This window comes from Alligator mississippiensis, chromosome 2 (genome assembly GCF_030867095.1).
Source record: "Alligator mississippiensis isolate rAllMis1 chromosome 2, rAllMis1, whole genome shotgun sequence".
NCBI classification, from domain to species: domain Eukaryota; kingdom Metazoa; phylum Chordata; order Crocodylia; family Alligatoridae; genus Alligator; species Alligator mississippiensis.
Window position 1 is genome coordinate 25,285,356 of NC_081825.1, and position 19,898 is coordinate 25,305,253.

General features: G+C 43.2%; 1 protein-coding gene across 7 annotated transcripts in view; it reads right to left on the reverse strand.

The window, feature by feature from the left end:
* The window catches only part of SORCS2 (sortilin related VPS10 domain containing receptor 2), a 937,533-nt gene that overhangs the window by 417,653 nt on the left and 499,982 nt on the right, over positions 1-19,898 (reverse strand). For all 7 annotated transcript variants that reach the window (XM_059721554.1, XM_059721553.1, XM_059721552.1 and 4 more), the window contains exon 3: positions 6,148-6,247. In XM_059721554.1, coding sequence (XP_059577537.1) covers positions 6,148-6,247 — 100 coding nt within the window. The remainder of the gene's footprint in view (positions 1-6,147; positions 6,248-19,898) is intronic.

Genomic DNA, 19,898 nt, shown 5'->3' on the forward strand with positions numbered 1-19,898 from the left:
CCCGTGGGATGGTCGTGACCCCCGCCCTGCAGGTAAGGAAGTGGTGGCAAGGGAAGTGGTGGCAGTGGCAGGGGGGAGGAAAGAAGAGGGTGAGCGATAGTGGTGGGCAGCAGGCAGAGGGAAGGAAGGTGGGGGGAGTGGTGGTGGGAGGGAGAGAAGTGGGGCTGGTGGGAAGGTAGGGAAGTGGCAGGGGAAGAATGACAGTGGGGGGGAAGTGTTGGCAGCAGGGAACGGGGTAGTGGTGGCAGTGGTGGGGAGTGGTGATGGCTGCCACAGCGGTGGGCAGCAGATGGGTGGGCAACCATGGGGAGTGCAGTGGTGGGCAGGAGTGAAGCAGTAGCTGGACAGAAGCATGGGGCCTGTGTCACTGCCCCAGGGCAAGGGCCAGCAGGGACACAGGGTGAAGCAGCATGAGTGTGGAACCTGGGCCAGCAGGGTCACAGGGTCCACCTGGCACCATTACATGGGACTCGCATGTAGTTCCTGGGTTCCCTGGCTAAGCTGCGCACCTCTCGGGGGCATCCCACACAATGGAGCTGGTGGCCTGGCCCCACTCACTGCTACATTCAGCTCATGGGGAACAGTGGGGAGCTCTGCATTATGGAGCCAGGGTGGCTCCTGCCACCCTGGCTGAGCCCCGTGATCTGCATTGTTGGCTTCATCATGTGGGGCTTCCAAATCCAGTGACTTGCCCCAGCCCCAGGGCTGTGTTTTTCCTATCACCCAATCCTGATTAAACTATCTTTAGGCCCCCAAGCCCCACACCTGTGGACAGACAATCCCACAATGGATCCACCAACCACCCTACCCACAGATGCCCTATGCTCCCCTAATCCTACCACCTCCCCACAGACCCACTAGCTGCTCCAGATCCTTCCTGCCCCTCCCTCCACCCCAACCTATTTAAATCAGGCTGCCAGCACTGGTAAATGTCTATACAATCAGTACCCAATCTACAATCACTCCACTTAACGTAAGCAGCATGACATCAGTACATCAGATCCTGGGAACATCTGTTCATGACTTCATTATCCCCTTCTATATGTACTGCTTCTTTTTTTTAGCTCCCTGGAAAGCTGACTATATAAATAGGGACCTACCAAAATCAAGGAAGTAGGCGGGTGATTTCATGGGCAGATCATAGCACCAGCCCCCATTTTCATGGGCTTATCATGGCGAGCCCCTTCCCTACCACTGATTGGCTGATGAGCTCCAGCAGCCCAGCCCCTCACTGCTGACTGGCTGAGAAAGCTGCCTTTTGTGTAGCACCACCCCTCACCGCTAGTTGGTGGAGAGGTGCAGGGCCATACAAAAGGCAGTCCTCTCAGCCAAACAGCGGTGGAAGGAGGAGGGAGCAGCTGCCACCTGGGTTGCTTCCTTTCATGACAGTAGCTTCTCACCCCTGCTGGGCTGCAAGGCCAGGCTGCAGTAGCTGCTGGCATCCACTGGGGAGCCAGCATTTTATTTTTAGTAAGGTGGTTTTTTTTGCAGTTTCTATGAAAATTGCAAAATCACAATATGAGTATGTCCAGTATATATACAGAACATGAATTCCTTATTCCTTGAATTAAGCACAACACTTCCAAGTCATAAGCATACTCTACTATGTTGGGGAACTGAAGACAACTAATCAAACTGCATTTCCCTACAGGGTACACAATTCAGGATGTTGACACCATTTTTCCCCGGTAGTAAAACCCACACCGGGGAACTGAAGACAAGCATAAAATCATATTAAATTCATGGTTTAAAATGCAAGGAAATCCCAGATAAGGATAAGGTTGGATGTATAGAATCCATAAGCCAATTTAACACCATCAAATTCAGTTCAAAGAGCCTCTTGTGAAACATTGCTACATGCACAGGTAGGCACTCACTCAACACCCTTCTGAAGCCTCTACCTAACTATATCAATATTGCAAAACTAATTAGCTTGCTGTCATTAGTTGCTGGTTCCTCTCAGAGTATGGAGAAGGCACTACTTTTTTATGGAGCATAAATCCTTTAAGTTTTTCTGTGGTTAGTCTATCATTTTGGGAGGAGGCATGTCAAGTCACTTAAGGACTGACCAGACCTCAAAGAGCACTTGGTGTCCATGCATAACACGGAACCATTTCATCATGAACTTGTTCAAACTAGTCCTTGATTTTCTAGGTAGACTTTTGAAATCTTTCAGGTGGATTTAAATCTGCTTAACAGGTTTGTATATCTGCCCACCTCAGGTTTAATCCACATTTAAACTGTTCTAAGTGTTATGCACATCAATGACCTTAGTGTAGATCCTTTCTGGATCCTTCTTTAGGTCCCAGCAACATCAAATAGCATAAATAATTCATACAGGGGAAAGGTAATTATAGAGGAAAAGAGAAACATCCCATTTAGCTCTTTCCTTCTGTGAATAGATTCAGCATGTCATTTTAAAGGCATTTTCTTTCTTCTACTGCATGTTTCAAAGTCTTTAGACTTCCTACAGTTTACCCTGAAAATGATTGTATTACACAATCATTTTTTGTGGAGTAACTGATGAAAATTATGTGATACTAGGAACTTAACTGTTGCATTTAGAATTCTATTCCGTAATACAATGAATTATGATTCTGTGATCTTTTAACGTTCTGAACAATGAGGAAGGTGAGAGAAAAATATCACCTTTCTTTAACTGGTCCCTATGCAAATGAAAAGCAGAGTAGTCTACAGGGATTGAACATTTTCAGGACAACTTTAGATTGGTTCTGTTAAACTGCACTTCTCAGTCCATTGGTTTGTACATTATAATTACAGCTATACAGATGCCAAGCACATTCATTGAAACTCTAATTTACTCTAGGAGCTGGCAAATTGGTGCAGATAAACTGAGGAAATAACTTCAGCCCAAACCTGGAACTAAACTAGAGCCTTCTGCCAATTTTTGGATTGCTCTGGTTCCATTTTATTTTAAAAGCTTCTCAGCCTTTTGCACACCTCTCCAGCTGGTTGCAAGATAGTTTCCTTCCAGATCCATTATCATCAAAGAAAATCACTTAATTCCACCAGAATACTGCCAATATCTAAGGTGAGCATAACATAAAACTTCATGACTATTCTACAACAATGCAGTCTACAACAGTTAGAATGAAATGAAACTGGGGTACTTGACATTTGATCAGAATATTTCTAGCATGATTTTTGTCTGATCTTTGTCTTTTGTTGACTACAGTCCTATTCTCCAAATTCTGAATGGTAACAAGATGGCTTTTGCTTAAACTTAAGCACATGTTTAATTTCTTTGCTGCATCCAGGGTCAAGTACTAAGCATCTTACAACCTGGATCTATTATAAAGGAGAAAAAGACTGAGATGTATGTAACCACTTCACTGCAAATCAAGTGTGACAAAAGAATCAGAACTATTTTTTCTGTAAAGGCCAGGATTAAACAAAGTGTGGAGGAGGAAAGTTGTACCTAGTACCTCTGCTTCATGGGCTAGAACATGAATACTTTGGTACAGTTTGGCCTGAGCTAGTTAAATCTTTGTAGAGAGGAGGGAGGTGGTCTGCAACTGGTCTGCCCTGTCTAGACATACATTCTTTGGCACCTGAAGAATGGCATACAAAATGTGGTAGCTCATACATTTACTCATCAACACTGCAGTTAAATAAGGATTGTCTCCTTCTCTGCTCAGTGGTAGTATTCAGAAGGTCTCTATGCCTTTTCTCCCCTCTGCTGCAGCAGCCATAAGAAACAGACTCAGCTCAGGGGCAGTAAAATTTTGGCAGAAAGATAAAGAACTAATCAAGTTGGGAGGAATATACCAACTTTCCAAATGGTGTTTGGGATATGAACTGGTATTCCTACCCAAGATCCTCAGTCCAGTATCCATCAATATTATAATGGACTGACATTATGGCTATACAACCCAATTTTTCCAAGGCAGTTCTGAAGTACACCAGTTGAACAATTTAACTTTATATGCTTGCGCTATTTGTGCATTATGTAGAGTTTATTTCTAGAAACTGTCAGTCTGGCATCTTTAATAACCACTAAAATTTCTTCTTCAAATATTTAAAGTGGGATGACATCTTGTTAAAAGCAAAGCACAGAACAACAATAGCATTTTAATAGACAACCAAATGAACTGCATTTAATGGCTGCATTCAAATGTAGCATTAACCTGCTTAACAGGCACTTTTCTATTTTTAAGTACTTTGACTTGCCTTGATAAATCAGATTTTTCTGAGCTTAAGCTAATTTGCCATTTTTGCATCAGAATGCCCTTCAGCCTTGAAAATCAGTAGTGATCCTGTGACCACTGTTCATTTTCTCAGACAGCTTGTAGATTTACATTGCCATTGATCCTCACAAGCCTGTATAGGTTTTAATTTTATGTTGAACACAGTTGTTGTCTCAGCTGGACAGAATTTTCCATGTTTCTCATCCTGCATCATACATTTGGTCTTCAATCAGATTATGACAGGAATACAATTTTTATTTTTTAATTTCTTTTTGTCTTTGAAATAGTTAGCAGATCTCAGCTCTAACATACATGCTGTTCAGAAACAATTTTGTGTCTGGTGGTAGTTCTACTTCAAGAAATAAAAAAAATCATCACCAGCTTTGGAATAGATGATAAATACAGTATATAACATGGATGTAGCATTACTTGGTCATGAAAACTCCAGTCACAATTTCAAGAGGAACAGAAAATGCTGTTAAATCATACAGGAAACTTTGAGTTCCCCTGATTTTTGATTAGGTGGTACAAATAGATAAACACAATAAACATTGTCCTTCTGATTAATATGTCCCCTACACTAAATCAATTCTTCTGTATCACATTGCAGATAAAGGGAAAAAAAAATCTTATTTCATAAAAATCTTAGAGCATAGGTGTTTGATTTTTACAGTTCTTGCCATTTTAAATCACTGTTTTTTTACTTCTGATATCCCTTTATTTTTGGACAGAAAAAAATTGATTGATCAGTTCTTTTAGAACTCATTTCAGTCTCAGGTCCTCATACCTATCTAATGCTGTTTAGGCCATCAACAGTGCAGGGCTATTTTTAAGTGAAGAGACTGGAACTAGGGAGGGGTTGGTTTTATTTTATTTTTTCAATAAATTTTCACAATGGATTTGTTAACTATTCCCGCAGTTCAACCTTATCTTGCCCTTGATCTCATATCCAGGAACATTAATTGGGCAGAGAAATAGTGCATAAGAACTTAGGGCACAGACAGAAGACAATTTTTGCCTGATCTGGCCACAAAAAACAGTCTATAGCTATGATCAAACAGAATTGCATGCATGGCTGCGGACCACTTCAAAAATGGCCAATCCAGCAAAAATCTGAAACCTCATTACGTGACAGAGTTCATATGAAAACATTTCCAAACATAGCATCTTCTATAACTTGTGTCTGCTTGCCTGCCAGCCTCTCATCTATTTTCAGAATGGGAGGGGGGAAAGGGAGCAAAGGGAGTTTGGTCTAGGGTTTTTTCAGCCCCTGTTGGAGTGGGGGACAGGTGTATTGGAGCCCCCTGACCCCAAAGTTGGGGGGGGCTCCAATTCACCCACTCCACCCTCCATCACCAGCTTGGGAATGCCTAGAATGAGCTCCCTCTGGTCCCTTTCCCCCCCTCCAATTCTGAAAAGAGCCGGGGCTGAGAGAGAGGAGGTGCTGTTGCTAAGGGAAACCGACTGAAGGCTCAAAGCCAGCAGCTAGATTCTCCTCCCCCCGGAACCAACAGTGAACTTCTGTTTGCCCCAGGAGATCAGTGCAACTCAGAACTCTTCCTGCAAAGTGTTACAGTTATAGTGGAGAGCTGCACTTCTGTCTGCACCATTTGTTTAGTTACAGATCCTACGATTTGTTAGTGCCCTCAAAGATTTTTCTCACCCACAAGCTTCTTCATGTCTTTTCCCTATACTAATACGCTAAATATTAAATAATATAATAATTTAGTTGGCAGGGTATGTGATAGGTATAGGTACCTCCTATATCTATGCATCACAGTTTTACATAAAGTCATCAACATATTTGTGAAAATTACACCTTTTATTCTGAAACTGGAAAATTCACTTCACACGTTAGTGGAGTTTGGAGATCTGCTTGGGAATTTTTGAACTAGGGCTAAAGGCCTCTAGGGGACACAAACATTTTCTTGTCACTTACCTTTTTTTTGTTGGTGGGACAGATATAGAAATTGTCAATGACTGTAGCAATCCCAGGCTGCAAATTCAGCTTTGTATATAATGTCCCAAAATCTGATGACCTGAAAGAAATATTGAACATCTATGAATGTTTCTCAAAGGCTTCAGTATTTCAAACATCTCTGAAAATTACTTTGTAACACATGCATCTGTTTTGATACTTCCCTGCCAGTGGTTTTCTTCTATACAATGCACATTAAGTAGTGGATTGAACTTGCAGCTAAGCAATGTTCAAGGTTTAAGAAAAAACTGCTTGGCCAGTCTGTATTTTCAAATTCTATCCAGTACTAAAACTGGTACTGACACTACATAATATGATTCAATGCCTCTGTGGAACCAAAGGAACTGTGGAACGGTTTTGGCTTGAGTATACTTCTATCCCTGAGACAGGTACATTTACAACAATAATTTTAGAGCAAGTCATGAAACTGGATCTCAGTGTTGCAGTACAAGAGGCTTTCACTGCAGTACTAGTGGCCCCTTCTCATTTTTTTTCCCCAAATGGGTAAAAGAACTAGGTCCTGACCACTATGTGCATATACAATTCCCAGCTAATTAATTAAAATAAACAGACCTCAGAGCTGTGTTTTCAATGGGAGAAGATCTTAATTTAGTTTTTGCCTGTGTAAATGAATTACTCTGAAAGTAAAATCAAATCTAAAATGTACAAATCTTGGACTACACCTTGTATGTAAGGACCTCCTGAATTCATGGCAGAGGTGGGGTATGTGGAAGCTCCTTTCATTTTGCATGTTCCCCCATGCGTCCCTCCCCTCTGCCGTTGATTGACAGGGAAGCAAAAGCTGCAGTTTTTGCCTCCCTACCTGACAGCAGCAAGCAGCAGGGCCACCGTGGCCCCTCAGCCAATCAGTGGTGGGAGGAAAAAATGGCGCTATATTTAAAACTGCAGTTCTGACCTCCCCGCTGATTTGGAACAAGGTGCAAGTGGGGCCTCTCCACCAATCAGCGGCGGGGGGAGGAGGGACGGCGCAGAGAAACCTGCAAGATTAAAAGAGCCACAGTACACACACCACTTCCACCATGATATTGGTAGTCCCTATCCATATGTCTTACTCATGGCTACTTGTGCAGAAAGTGGCATAAGGGACACAGAATGTGTGGTAGGATGAGGTCAGAGGTAATAATATAAAAGATCTGTTATACTTCTGTGATTTTTTTACTGATTGGGTATATGCACAGAAGCACAGATCACAGGTACTGTCCCAATACATACATTTACATTATTTTGTGGGTAAATTGGAAGTTTATATTTTTACAGCAACATCTGCATGACTTTGTTCCATTTATTGTGTAATGTTGCATATACTACAGATATATTACAAATGCAGTCATGACTATTTGGCTCTGACAAATAGTTATGTAGAAATCAAAAACACAGCAACTAAATAAATAAACCTGGATAAATGCATTAGGCGATAGGATGGACAAAACTAAACCTGTCATAATTTGGCTGAAGTGATGGGTAAAACTGAAAGCAATGTCTAGAACTCTGCTGGCATCAGGCAAGCATACTGAAATCACAGTTAACTTGAACTAGAGCAGCACACTACTATATTCTTCAGAGAAGGAAATGTCAGGCCTCTGACTTGCTCAGAGGTAAATTCATAAAAGAGTTCTCCGAACCTTAAAGATGACCCTTTGGATGAGTAATACCACAAGACTAACCAGGATTGCAATTGTATCAAGAAAAGAACAGAATCATGCTGGCAGAGAAACACAAGGAAAGTTGCCTCTTTCAAAGATCAAAGATATCCATCATAAGATTCCTAGCGTGAGTCTCATTACTCAGAATGAGAACTGGGTGAAATGAATAATTTTTTAAGGGAGAGATGCCGAGGAGATGCTGGCAGCTGAGTTATTTCCAGACAAAAGCAAGACAATTGTAAATGGTCAAACCCCTTTATTGTCCAAGACAGGCTGGCTGTGAATAAAATTTAGAGAACACCAGAGAAGATTTGTCTAACAGATGGATGTAGATTTTTTCTAGCAGATTTTTCTACCTGCATCTCAGTGTCTTCATTGTACAGTTTAAAGAGGAGCAAGGAATGCCAATATGTTTGAGACTCTGACCAGTATCTGTATCTGTCAGGATGTTTGTACTGAATTAGAAGGCAAGGTGGATTTGCAACTCACAGGGAATATCTACATGAGATGCATAACTGTGCAGTAACCTAGTTTACTGTGCAGTAAACATGCATGCCTACACATGGCATGCTTACTGCACAGTAAAAATTGCTAATCATGAGTAAATTTGCTACCAGCAAATGCAAGCATTTTGAGCCCTGGGGCACACAAACAGGGAGCCTAAGGGCACTCCAGGCTCCTTTGTTCCCCTGGGCAGGTTGCAGCCTAGCTGTGCCAGCCTGCCTGCACCATGGTGCCATCCTTGCCCATGCCCATGCTCACACCCATGCCCAACATCTGGGGCCTCAACTGGTTGCAGGAGGAGAATGGTAATCTTGTGCAGTGGAGCAGTGTGGAGGTGCAGCACCAGGTCATGTGGAGAAGGTGCTCCAACACCCATGTTGATGAAGAGCTGTCAGGCCAGAATTGGGAGCTCAGGGTCCTTTGCCAGTTGCACAGGTGCACCCAGAGCACCATGACAATCAACAGCAGCTGGGTGTAATGAGTCGGGCACCTCCTGGTACATGCAAAAAGTTCCTTGCATACCACCTGCAACACACAGCAGTGGCACACTTGGTGCACAGCATCGGCACAGCGGGGGGCTGGCCCCAGGGCACCTTCAAGGAGAGGACCCCTGTGGGGAGGACAGGAGTGCAGACAGCTCTTGATCCTAATCATCCAGGAGCCCTACAACCATGAGCCAGGGCACTGTGGGTTGGATAGTAGCATCGGAGAGTGTCTGGCCTGCAGGAGGACGGCAGGGAGAGGGGTCTGGAGCTACAGCAGGTGCTACCAGAAGCCTGGCCTCTCCTAACCTGGGAATGGCATGTTGGAGGCAGGCTGCCTATGGCCAGCATCTAGCAGCACACCTGCCCCTGTGAAGTGAGTGGAGATGGGGGTGGGGTTCAGCCAGTAGCAGCTTGGGCCTGACCCTGCTTGGCTGACTTACCATAGTCCCTGGGCATGCCTGACCCCTGATCTGAAGGCAGGCAGAGCATGGTCCCTGGTATAGAGCATCTTATTTTTGAAATGTTGCAAACTTCCATAAAAATCTTCTCTCTCATGGCTCTGCAGGCCCTGCAGCTGCATACTAGGGAGAAGCCACAGTTGGCAGCTAGGATGAGGCCTCAGCTCCTGGCCCTGGAGCACAAGTGGATGGAGGCGCTGAGGGAGCAGAATGCAATCCTGGCCTGGGCAGTGCAGGCCATGGATTACAACCACCAGATGCTGGACACTATTCTAGCCCTAGCAGTTGCCTTCATGCCACCCGCTCCCTGGCTCCCGACCCTAGCCCTGCCTGCCCCGTGGCAGCCACCCACTGCCCAGCAGCAGGCTTCCACATGGGTCTGGGATATGGCAGTGCCCCACTGCAGGGCTGCAGGAAGTGGCAGCAGTGTGGTACTAAGAGCAGCAAATCTGCTGCCAAGTCCCTGCATGTGTAGACACTTGCCCAGGAATGTTTACTTGCAGGTAAATTGATCTTGGATCAAAAGCATGTGTAGGCACACCCACAGACTATTTAAACTAGATACATACATTTACGTAACAGGGAGCCAGCGCCTTCTGTTACATGAAGGTATAGGCAGGGGCTCAGATGCAATGAGTGCCTATTGCAGGGTTAGCTGCCCAGCAATAGAACAATAGGATAGAGCCCTGCTTTGTGAGGAATACAAGCCAAGGTAGGAGGAAGTTTTGTCATACAGCCAGTGAGCTGGCATTTATGTTTGGACCCAGTGTGGGGATAGTTTGCATTATAGCCAGTGGGTTTCCTCTTTTGTTGTAGTTTATATTGGTTTATATGAGGAAGGCTTAAAAAGTCCCTGACACATGTAGCAAAAAGGGGAGGAGGGGGCAACCAGCAAAGCCCAGAAGCATGGGAAATGCCCTTAGTAGAACACAGTTGTATAGTTCAGACAGAATTTCCTATAGCACCTTTCCAGCAGTGGCCATTTGTGCGTGGCACAGAAAGGATCTATCTTGGCAGTAAAATGAGAAGACATGGAAAAGTGTGCACTTACTGCTTAGAGAAGGACAGAGGTTATTCTGTGTCAGCAGAAGCAATAGCAGAAGAACTGTACATTCATCCAGTAGTAATTAGATGTTGTTTTGCTATTGCCGAGCTTGTGCCAGTATCTTTACTCTCAGTATAAGCAGCAAGTTCTGCACAAGTCGTGTGTCAGCACTGCCAATGCAGCTATTCTAAAGGCTATGCAATGCATGTACACACGCATGATTTTTAGCAGAGCACAACTTCAGAAAATGGGTTTAAAGAATCAAAACCTGTTTTTGATAAGTGTTATTTCTACATTCCCATCATGTTTAATTTAAAGACACAGGTACAAAGATAAAGGGACTAGATCGACAGAATGGCATGATTACTCATGTACAAAGAAGAGCACGAACAAGTGCCTCTTTCTGACAGTTAGGTGCCTCCTTCTGAGAGTGTTAAGGAATGGCTGCTTTAAAAGTGTATGGTTCTGCTGGAAAATGTGCCATTCTCCCTAACAGGTTTTGTTAAAGAAAAATCACCTATCCCTGTAATAACACCATGTTGAAATAACACTCATCAAAAACAAACAATAGTATTATAGCAAGCACAGCACAGTGTATTTTTGACTCATTACAAGTATAGGGATGGGAGCTCAAGCAACACTAAGAATAGCATCCACAAGGTCTACCCAAAGCACAGAGCTAAACAACTCTACCATCTAGAGAAGTCTTAATAACCAACTCTTTTTCTTGTTTTCGGCTAAATTTAAAACTGAGTCTAATAAAACTTGAAATAAAATCTGAACGTTGGGTTGGAGCCCATCTTATACAGAATCCCAGAGTAGAAGAACAGACACAGTGGGCACATCTACCTGAGACGCTACTGCACAGTCATTGCTGCACATTTATTTAGTCCTTGTATAAGCAAGGACTAAATAAATGCACAGTAACTGGAGTTACTGCCCAGTAGCACTGGCAAACGTCTTTTAGGTGATGCTACTGTGCAGTAGTCTAAAAATACCGCACAGTACCATATTAGCACTGTCCGTGCTGTGATGTGCTATTTGCCTGCTACTGTGCAGCAAGCGTCTCATGTAGATGCACCCAGTATATACCAAACTAGTTAGAAGCCAGACAGCCTGAGTGACTATAAACATTAGTACAGTTATACGCAGGCTTTACACTGACATTTCATATTTATGACTCAACATTACCTACATATTTAGTTTCTCAGTTATTTTTATAATTTAAAAAGCAAACTGCTGGTATTAAGATTTAATAAAAACTTTAGTAATAAAACTGCAGAAAATCTTCCAGCCTCCAATTAATTACTCAAATCTTAGTCATGAAAATTTTCCTTTTCATGTATTTTCAATGGGTTGAGGAAGCACATTGTGAAAGGGAACAGAGAGCTCTTATAAAATATGACTTTTTCTCTTTGAAGGTTAGCTGTAGCATTGTTCCCGCCAAAGAAGGCCCTCTGGCTAAGAGGTCTTGTCACATGGCAGGTTTCAGTGGAATCTCCAAAAAATTACAATGAAGAGGTTTCAAAGGAAGCAAACAATTATTTAGCAATCTGAAAGAGAAAGCCTCTGAAAAGCAAAGACGAAATTGTGCTTTTTCCATGCCGCCTTTCTAGCAACGGGTTAGGACAATTCTAATCTATAGCTGAGCTTCATGTGATTAAATTCAGATATATATTACAATAGTATAGCTGGAGATTCTTGCAGGTCTTGCATTCAGTTCTATGAATAATGTGTCCTGTTGACTAGACCCCTTCTCATAAAAAAAAAAAAAATTACTCCTGATAGAAAACATATGTTTGACAACTCTCAGATAATCTTATTCTCTCTTCCCTACCCCTATACTGGTCACTGACCAATTTATCTGACACCCTTCCTATTGACTTAGTTATAGGGCAAGTTGCACCTCTGCCCCCTTACTGACCTCAGAATGCATGTTCTCAAAATGTCAGACATCCAGCCCTTATCCCTCCTGGAACAGGAGGCCACAATTCTCCCACTCTTTAAATGAGAACCTGCCAGGCTTACTCATGGAGGTACAACTGAGCACATGCACCACCTCTCTTTGTGAGACTGTGATCAGTGGTGGGTATAATGACCCAACAGCTAAGTTAAAACAAAGTATTATTTAATCTCCACAGCAGGGGGAAAGTATTTTAAAATAATATCCTGTACATATCTATGCAACTTAAAAAGTTCTACCACCTCATGTAGCCTAGACAGACCTGTCTTTTTTAGACATCCCAGTGGATATACGCCTCAGACTAGATGGCCCAAAAGCCTCCCTTTGGAAAGGCTCGTTTTCATCCAGCCACAGTTCCTTTGTTCTTGTCCATTCCTTGGCTTTGAGCCTGGCTTGTCAAAAGGGAGTTCTGTAATTTGCCTGGAAGCAGGAGGCAGAACTTTCACAGCTAATAACCTGGCTGTTGTCTCTCCACAACCCTTGCACAATTACTTCAGGAGGGTATAGCCTAAGCATCCTAAGCCATTTTTCTTGTTTGTTTTCCTTATATAGTCCCCCAGTAAACATTTCAAGACCAGGTGCACATATGGTATACATAAATACATAAGTTCATAAACCATGAAAGCAGCCTCATGTTCATCATATCCAATTGCTAAATTAAATTTCAAAGGATTTGGTAAGAATTGCAGCTTCAGTGGAAACTGCTGACTGTGCAGTAGCCCAATACTACTGCATAAGAACATGTGACAAAAACCATGAAGTGACACTCAGTGCCAACCCTTTGGGTTGGGGGGAGGATGAATCAGGGCAACTGCCCCGGGCCCCATGGCACGTGCCGAGGGTGCCACCACTCTGCGCAGCCACCGCACACTGCCAGCTCAGTGCCCCAGCCACTCACCACCCCATCCCACCCCACCCCACCCCTGGCTCTGCACTCCAGCTGCTCGCCACCCCTGACCCCGCACACAGGCCCCGTACAGGCTAACATGCCCCGGGCTCCGCACACTGCTAGGGTCAGCTTTGGCAACAGTACTGAGCAGTAGTATTAGGCTACAGTGCGGCAGAATTACAAAAAAGGTATTTGTCAGCTCTACGGTGAAGTAACTCGGGTTACTGTGTAGTTATTTAGTACTTGTATGCACAATAACGACTGTGCAGTCAGCATCTCGGGTATACGCAGCCAGCGATTCCTCACATTCTCTGATTAACAGGGCAATCAGAGGACCTGAAGTCTACTCCTTCTTAGATATCAACAACAGGGAGCAACACTAACTCGGCAGAACAAATGGATATAACTTGTCATGAATAAAGTTTACCAGGGAATTGGTTTCTAACACTGAGATGATCGGGATCTGGATCAGCCATCCCTTGGGAGCAGTGGGGCAAAAAACCTAACTGGTTTCAAATAAAACTTGAAAACTTGATGAGCAGAGTTAAACAATATGGTTGACTGTAGGGGACTAGACCTAGTGACTGAGAGGCCCTTTCTAGTCCTATGTTCCTAAAATGTAAAAGAAAAAGGATGATTCCATGACAATAGCCCTAAGACTTATGAGACTAGTGTTTAAGTCCTTGTTCTGCCACAGATTTCCTACACTGATCAAGTCATGTATTCTCTCTGGGTTTGTCTACACAAGATGCTTTACTGCATAGTAGACTAATCAACTGCACAGTCAGGTGTCACCATTTAACCATACGCAGCAGCTACTGTGCACTAAATTAGGCTAATGCACGGTTTTTAGGTTAAGGTCGGGACTAAGCCCTTAGATCCCCCTGCCAGTCCAGGGCGGGCACCTGGTTAGCTGAGACCAGAGCCTCAAGCTCCCCCTGGCTGCTGCAAGGGGGCAGAGCAGGGCAGGGCAGCTCTGGACTAAACTGCTCCCATCAGGTGCAATTTGCTCCTGATCTGAGTACGTGTCAATGCACACCCAGGAGTGGTTTACTGCGCATTAATTTACTGTACAGTAAATTCATACACATTAATTGCACATGTAGACATGCCCATTATTTAGTGCTGGTAGTTTCAATACTTCAATGGCTGGACTCCCAAATACAACCCATGTATTTAGAATTTACATGACTGAATATTTTACCAGTGATTTAAGAAAACTGTTACCAAAAGAAGAGCAAGACTGATAATTTAGGTGGTTATTCATCAGTTACCCACTGCACATGTGCAGCACATGCTGAAAACACCCACTCAGAGATGTTGGAAATTATTCAGAGCTTCCCTTTTGCCCCCATTTTATTGTACAACAAGGTCAATGCAATTTGTTAAGACTTGTTAGTTAGATGTTTTCTATGTATACATGAAGATTTGGCCTGTGTCTCTCACTGTAGGGGACTGTGGCAGAGAACCAATACCTGGAGGCATTTTAATAGCATATGAATAATTTATTTTTCAAGAAAAACTTTAATAAAAAAATCCCTATAGAAAACCAAGAACTATTACAAGATGGCCATTCAAGTTCTGAATTCTTGCTGTTTTGAACATCCTATGGATCTTACTGGAACCAAGGCTTTTGGAAAACGCAGGAAATAATTTGTTTTTGACTAGCTTCACAGAGAAAAAAACATTCTATATCATGTGCACAGAGAACTGAAGTGGGAGTCTAGAGGCCTGGCTTAAGCGCCTAGTTGGCTGCTGAATGACTTTGGACAAGTCACTTCATTCATTCCTTTGTCTCAATTTTTCCACCTGTAAAATTAGGAAAATGATACTGCTCTTCCTTTGTAAGGGATTTTGAAACTATAAGGTGAAAACTGCCATGTAAGAGCTAGGCAGTATAAGTATTATTTCACTGAGGAGCTGACAGGTTAGGCAGGGCTTCTATTTGGAAATAAATATCTTGCCCGGGTAGTTTGAGCAATATATAGAACTTGTTAGGCAGCACATATTGAAAGGCACATACTGGACGGCTGTCAGACACTAACACTGATGCAAGAATTTTTGGAAGCAAATTCCACACTACTGCTAATAACACGGTGAGTAAGGAGGCAGAGCCAAATCCTTCCCTCAGCTGGGACACGCATCATGTAACTGAAATTTTCTTGTTTTTTTCATTAACTCTAGATTGTAACTACTGACAAGGGCCACACCAGCACATACTGAAATCCTTATGGTATAAGCATTTATTCTAAGAAACAGTCCAGTCGGAGTGAAGTTATCATTTCAGTAGTGGAGAATCTAGTATCTCATCAAGTCAGTCACACCAAGGAATAGAGTTTATAATAGAGGGTTTGAGGGGTTTGTGACTGAGACACAGCCTAGGCACATTAAAAGTATAAATACAATACCACTGTTGATAATGCATCCAGTGCTGTAGAAAATGATAAATATTAATTTGTTTTCCTTGGTACCACAAAAAATGTTAACTGTGTCAAAGTGTGGGAGTTAACTGCTATGAATAAAATTTTTAATATACAGATTTTGTATCCCAAGGTCACACTTTTATTTCTGGAGACACTTAGTTAGAAAAAACAAAAACCAAAACCAGGAGTGGCTTCACATAAATAGTTGCTTACTACCTAAAATAAAATGAACACTTAAAATGGAGCCTTGCTATAAATGTTCCACAAGACCCTAAACTACTTCCATCAGGTTTGAGGCAAGTGGTATATGCTCAAGATTTAAAGAAACAACAACAACAAAACCCAAGTTTTCAACATTTCTCTTACTGACTGGTTTGCCAAGACTGAAATAATTCTTATATCATTCTAAGTACTGTTATGCTTTTGTGACTGCTGAGATGAAAATAAGTAATTAACAGAGGAGTACATCCTATCCAATATGCTTATGTTCTTATTTTAAAAACATTCTGGGTTTTTTGTAGTATACATGAAACATTTACAGTGGCGCAATGCAGACAAATTCAGGTTTTTTCCCATAGTTTTTTTATGCATGGTTGAAATGTTACTAGACCAACTTCTTTTCTTCTGTTAACACTGATCTAGATCCAAGAAGATATGGAGGAAAAAATGCATCTTGGGCTTTTTCACTGAGGCATCCTGTAAAGTCAGCTTCTCTGAACAAACCAAAAGAGCATTTTTCAAATTATTAAATATTTCTTGTTTGAATGAGAATGCTCAGATTTGGAAGAAAGAGTTGATGATCTTGTATTAAATTATGGGTATATGTGCATACACATGGATTGTCTTCTGTTTGTGTATCATCTTAACAATTACAACAGCCGACTAAATGTCTATAGATACAAACAGCTCTTCTTTAGTTCATGTTACAACCGCTTGCTTTTTTGCTGCTGAGGTCCTGACTTCAAGCCCTTATTATAATTGCTGTGGGTGTATATATTTATAATAAAGTCCATGTTATCCAGCATTCTACAATCCCGAATACTCTATTAACTGGAATTTCCACCCGGCTGGCCAGACGCAGGGGAAGGGGGGAAGCACCCTCTGCTGTTGCTGCTCCGCATGAGGCCACCCCGCCCCAGCATGCGGGCACTACCACCCCATCCCACACCACCCACTTCACGTTATCTGCCTCAGATAACTGGAATTTTTACTTAACCAGCACCCGGAATTCCCCACTCTTGCCAGGTAACAGGGATTTTAATGTTTATGGATTTGTTATATTTTGAAAGGAAATGAATGAAACTGAAATCAGCAAGTAAAAAAAATGATGCTCCTTCATAACATGTATTAAAAGACTCTGAAACCCTGCCATAAGATATTTTCGGAGGCCAAGAATTCAAAGGTAAGATTCAAAGTGGGATTGAATATAGACAGAACACAAATATCAAGTTAACTAAAATGGTGTTAACCAGAAGACCACTGGCAAGTATAAAACCTTATGGTTCAGGAGATAAACCAACAATTGGTAGAATCATAGAAAGGGGACCATCTCAGGACATCATCTAGTCCAACCCCTTGCTCAAAGCAGGACCATCCCCAATTAGATCATCCCAGCCACACCTTTGTCTAGCCAGGTCTTAAAAACCTCCAAGGATGGAGAGTCCATAATCTCTCTAGGTAATCTGTTCCAGTGTTTTACTACCCTCCTAGTGAGAAAATTATTCCTAATATCCAACCTAAACTCCCCTTGCCACAACTTGAAACCATTGCTCCTTGTTCTGTCATCTGTCACCACAGACAGTCTAGCTCCATCCTCTTTCAAACCCCACTTCCGGTAGTTGAAGGCTGATATTAAATCCCCTCTCAGTCTTCTCTTCTCTAGACTAAATAAACCCAGTTCCCTCAGCCTCTCCTCTTAAGTCATGTGCCTCAGCCCCCTTACCATTTTTGTTGCCCTCCTTTGGACTCACTCCATTTTGTCCACATCCTTTCTGTAGTGGGGAGCCCAACATTGGACACAGTACTCCAGATGTGGCCTCCTCCGTGCTGAATAGAGTGGAATAATCACGTCCCTTGACAGACTGGCAACACTCTTACCATTGCTGTGTCATTAGCCTACTTGGCAACAAGGGCACACTGCTAACTCTTATTCAGCCTATTGTCCACTGTAACCCCCAGGTTTTTTTCTGCAGAGCTGCTGCCCAGCCAGTCAGCCCCCAGCCTGTACTGGTGCATGGGATTGTTCTGTCCTAAGTGCAGGATTTTGCACTTGTCCTTGTTGAACCTCATGAGATTTTTTTCGGACCAATCCTCTAATTTATCTAGGTCACTGAATCCTAGCCCTATCCTCCAGCATATCTAGTACTCCCCCCAGCTTGGTGTCATCTGCAAACTTACCAAGGGTGCACTTTATGCCATCTTCCAGGTTGTTGATGAAGATATTTATCAAAACTAGACTCAGGACTAATGATTGGGACATTCCACTTGATAGCAGCTGCCAACTAGACATGGAACCAATGATTACCACCCTCTGAGCCCAATGCTCCAGCCAGTTTTCTATCCATCTTACAGTCCATTCATCTAGCCCATACTTCCTTAGTTTGCCTGTGAGAATGTTCTGGGAGACCGTATCAAAAGCTTTGCTAAAATCAAGGTATAACACACCCACTGGTCTCCCTGCATCCACAGAGCCAATCATTTCACCATAGAAGGTGAAATGATTGGTTCTGTGGATGCAGGGCTGGTCAGGTTGGTCAGTCATGACTTGCCCTTGGTGAATCCCTGCTGACTGTTCCTAATCACCTTCTCCTCTAAGTGCTTCAAGATGGATTCCTTGAGGATCTGCTTCATGATTTTTCCAAGGACTGAGGTGAGACTGACTGGTCTGTAGTTCCCTGGATTCTCCTTTTTCTGTTTTTAAATATGGGCACTATGTTTGCCCTTTTCCAATCATCTGTGACCTCTCCTGATCACCATGAGTTTTCAGAGATGATGGCCAGCAGCTCTGTAATCACATCAGCCAACTTCCTCAGCATGCTCAGGTGCATCCCCTCCGGCCCCATGGACTTGAATATGTACAGCTTTTCTAAATAGTCCTTAACCTGTTCTTTCACCACTGTTGGCTGCTCACTTCCCCACCAAATTGTGCTGCCTGGTGCAGTAGTCTGGGAGCTGACCTTGCCCGTGAAGACTGAGGTGAAAAAGGCATCGAGTATTTCAGCCTTTTCTTCATCCTCTGTCACTAGGTTGCCTCCCCCATTCAGTAAGGAACCCACACTTTCCCTGATCTTCCTCTTGTTACTGACATACTTATAAAAACCCTTCTTGTTACCCTTCATATCCCTTGCTAGCTGCAACTCCAATTGCACTTCGACCTTCCTGACTTCATCCCTTCATGCCCAGGCAATACTCTTACACTACTCCCTAGTTGTTTTTCCAAGTTTCCATTTCTTATAAGCTTCCTTTTTGTGATTTAGTTTACTAAAGAATTCCCTGCTCAGCCAAGCTGGTCTTCTACCATATTTATTAGCCTTTCGCACATCAGGATGGGTTGTTCCAGCACTCTCAGTAAGGTTTCTTTAAAGTACAGTCAGCTCTCCTGGACTCCTCTTCCCCTCAGACTGGCTTCCCAAGGGATCCTACCCATGAGTTCCCTTAGTGAGTCGAAGTCTGCTTTTCTGAAGTCCAGGGTCCTTATCGTACCACTCTCCATTGTTCCTTTCCTCAGGATCCTGAACTCAATCTTCTCGTGGTCGCTGCTGCACCAATTCTTCCCTATTTGTGAGCAGCAGATCAAGAAGAGCATGGCCCCTAGTTGGCTGCTCCACAACTTGCACCAGGAAGTTGTCCTCGACTCTCTCCAAAACTTCCTGGATTGCCTGCACACTGCTGTATTGGCCTCCCAGGGTGATTGACGTCCCCCATTAGAACCAGGGCCTGTGAGTGGGAAACTCATCCACTACCTCCTAGTCTGGTGGTCTACAGCAGACACCCACTACAACATCACTCTTGTTGCTCTCTCCTCTGACCCTAACCCAGAGAGTTTTGACAGGCCTGTCTCCAGTGTCACACCAGAGCTCTGAGCAGAAATACGGCTTTTACTTAAAGTGTGATGACTCCTCTTCTCTCCTTCCTGAACAGTTTGTACCCATCCATGACCGTACTTTACTCATGCAAGCTCCCACCAAGCCTCCATTATTCCAATCATGTCCTAGTTCTGTGACAGTGCAAGAACTTCCAGTTCTTCCTGCTTGTTTCCCAGGCGCCGTGCATTCATATACA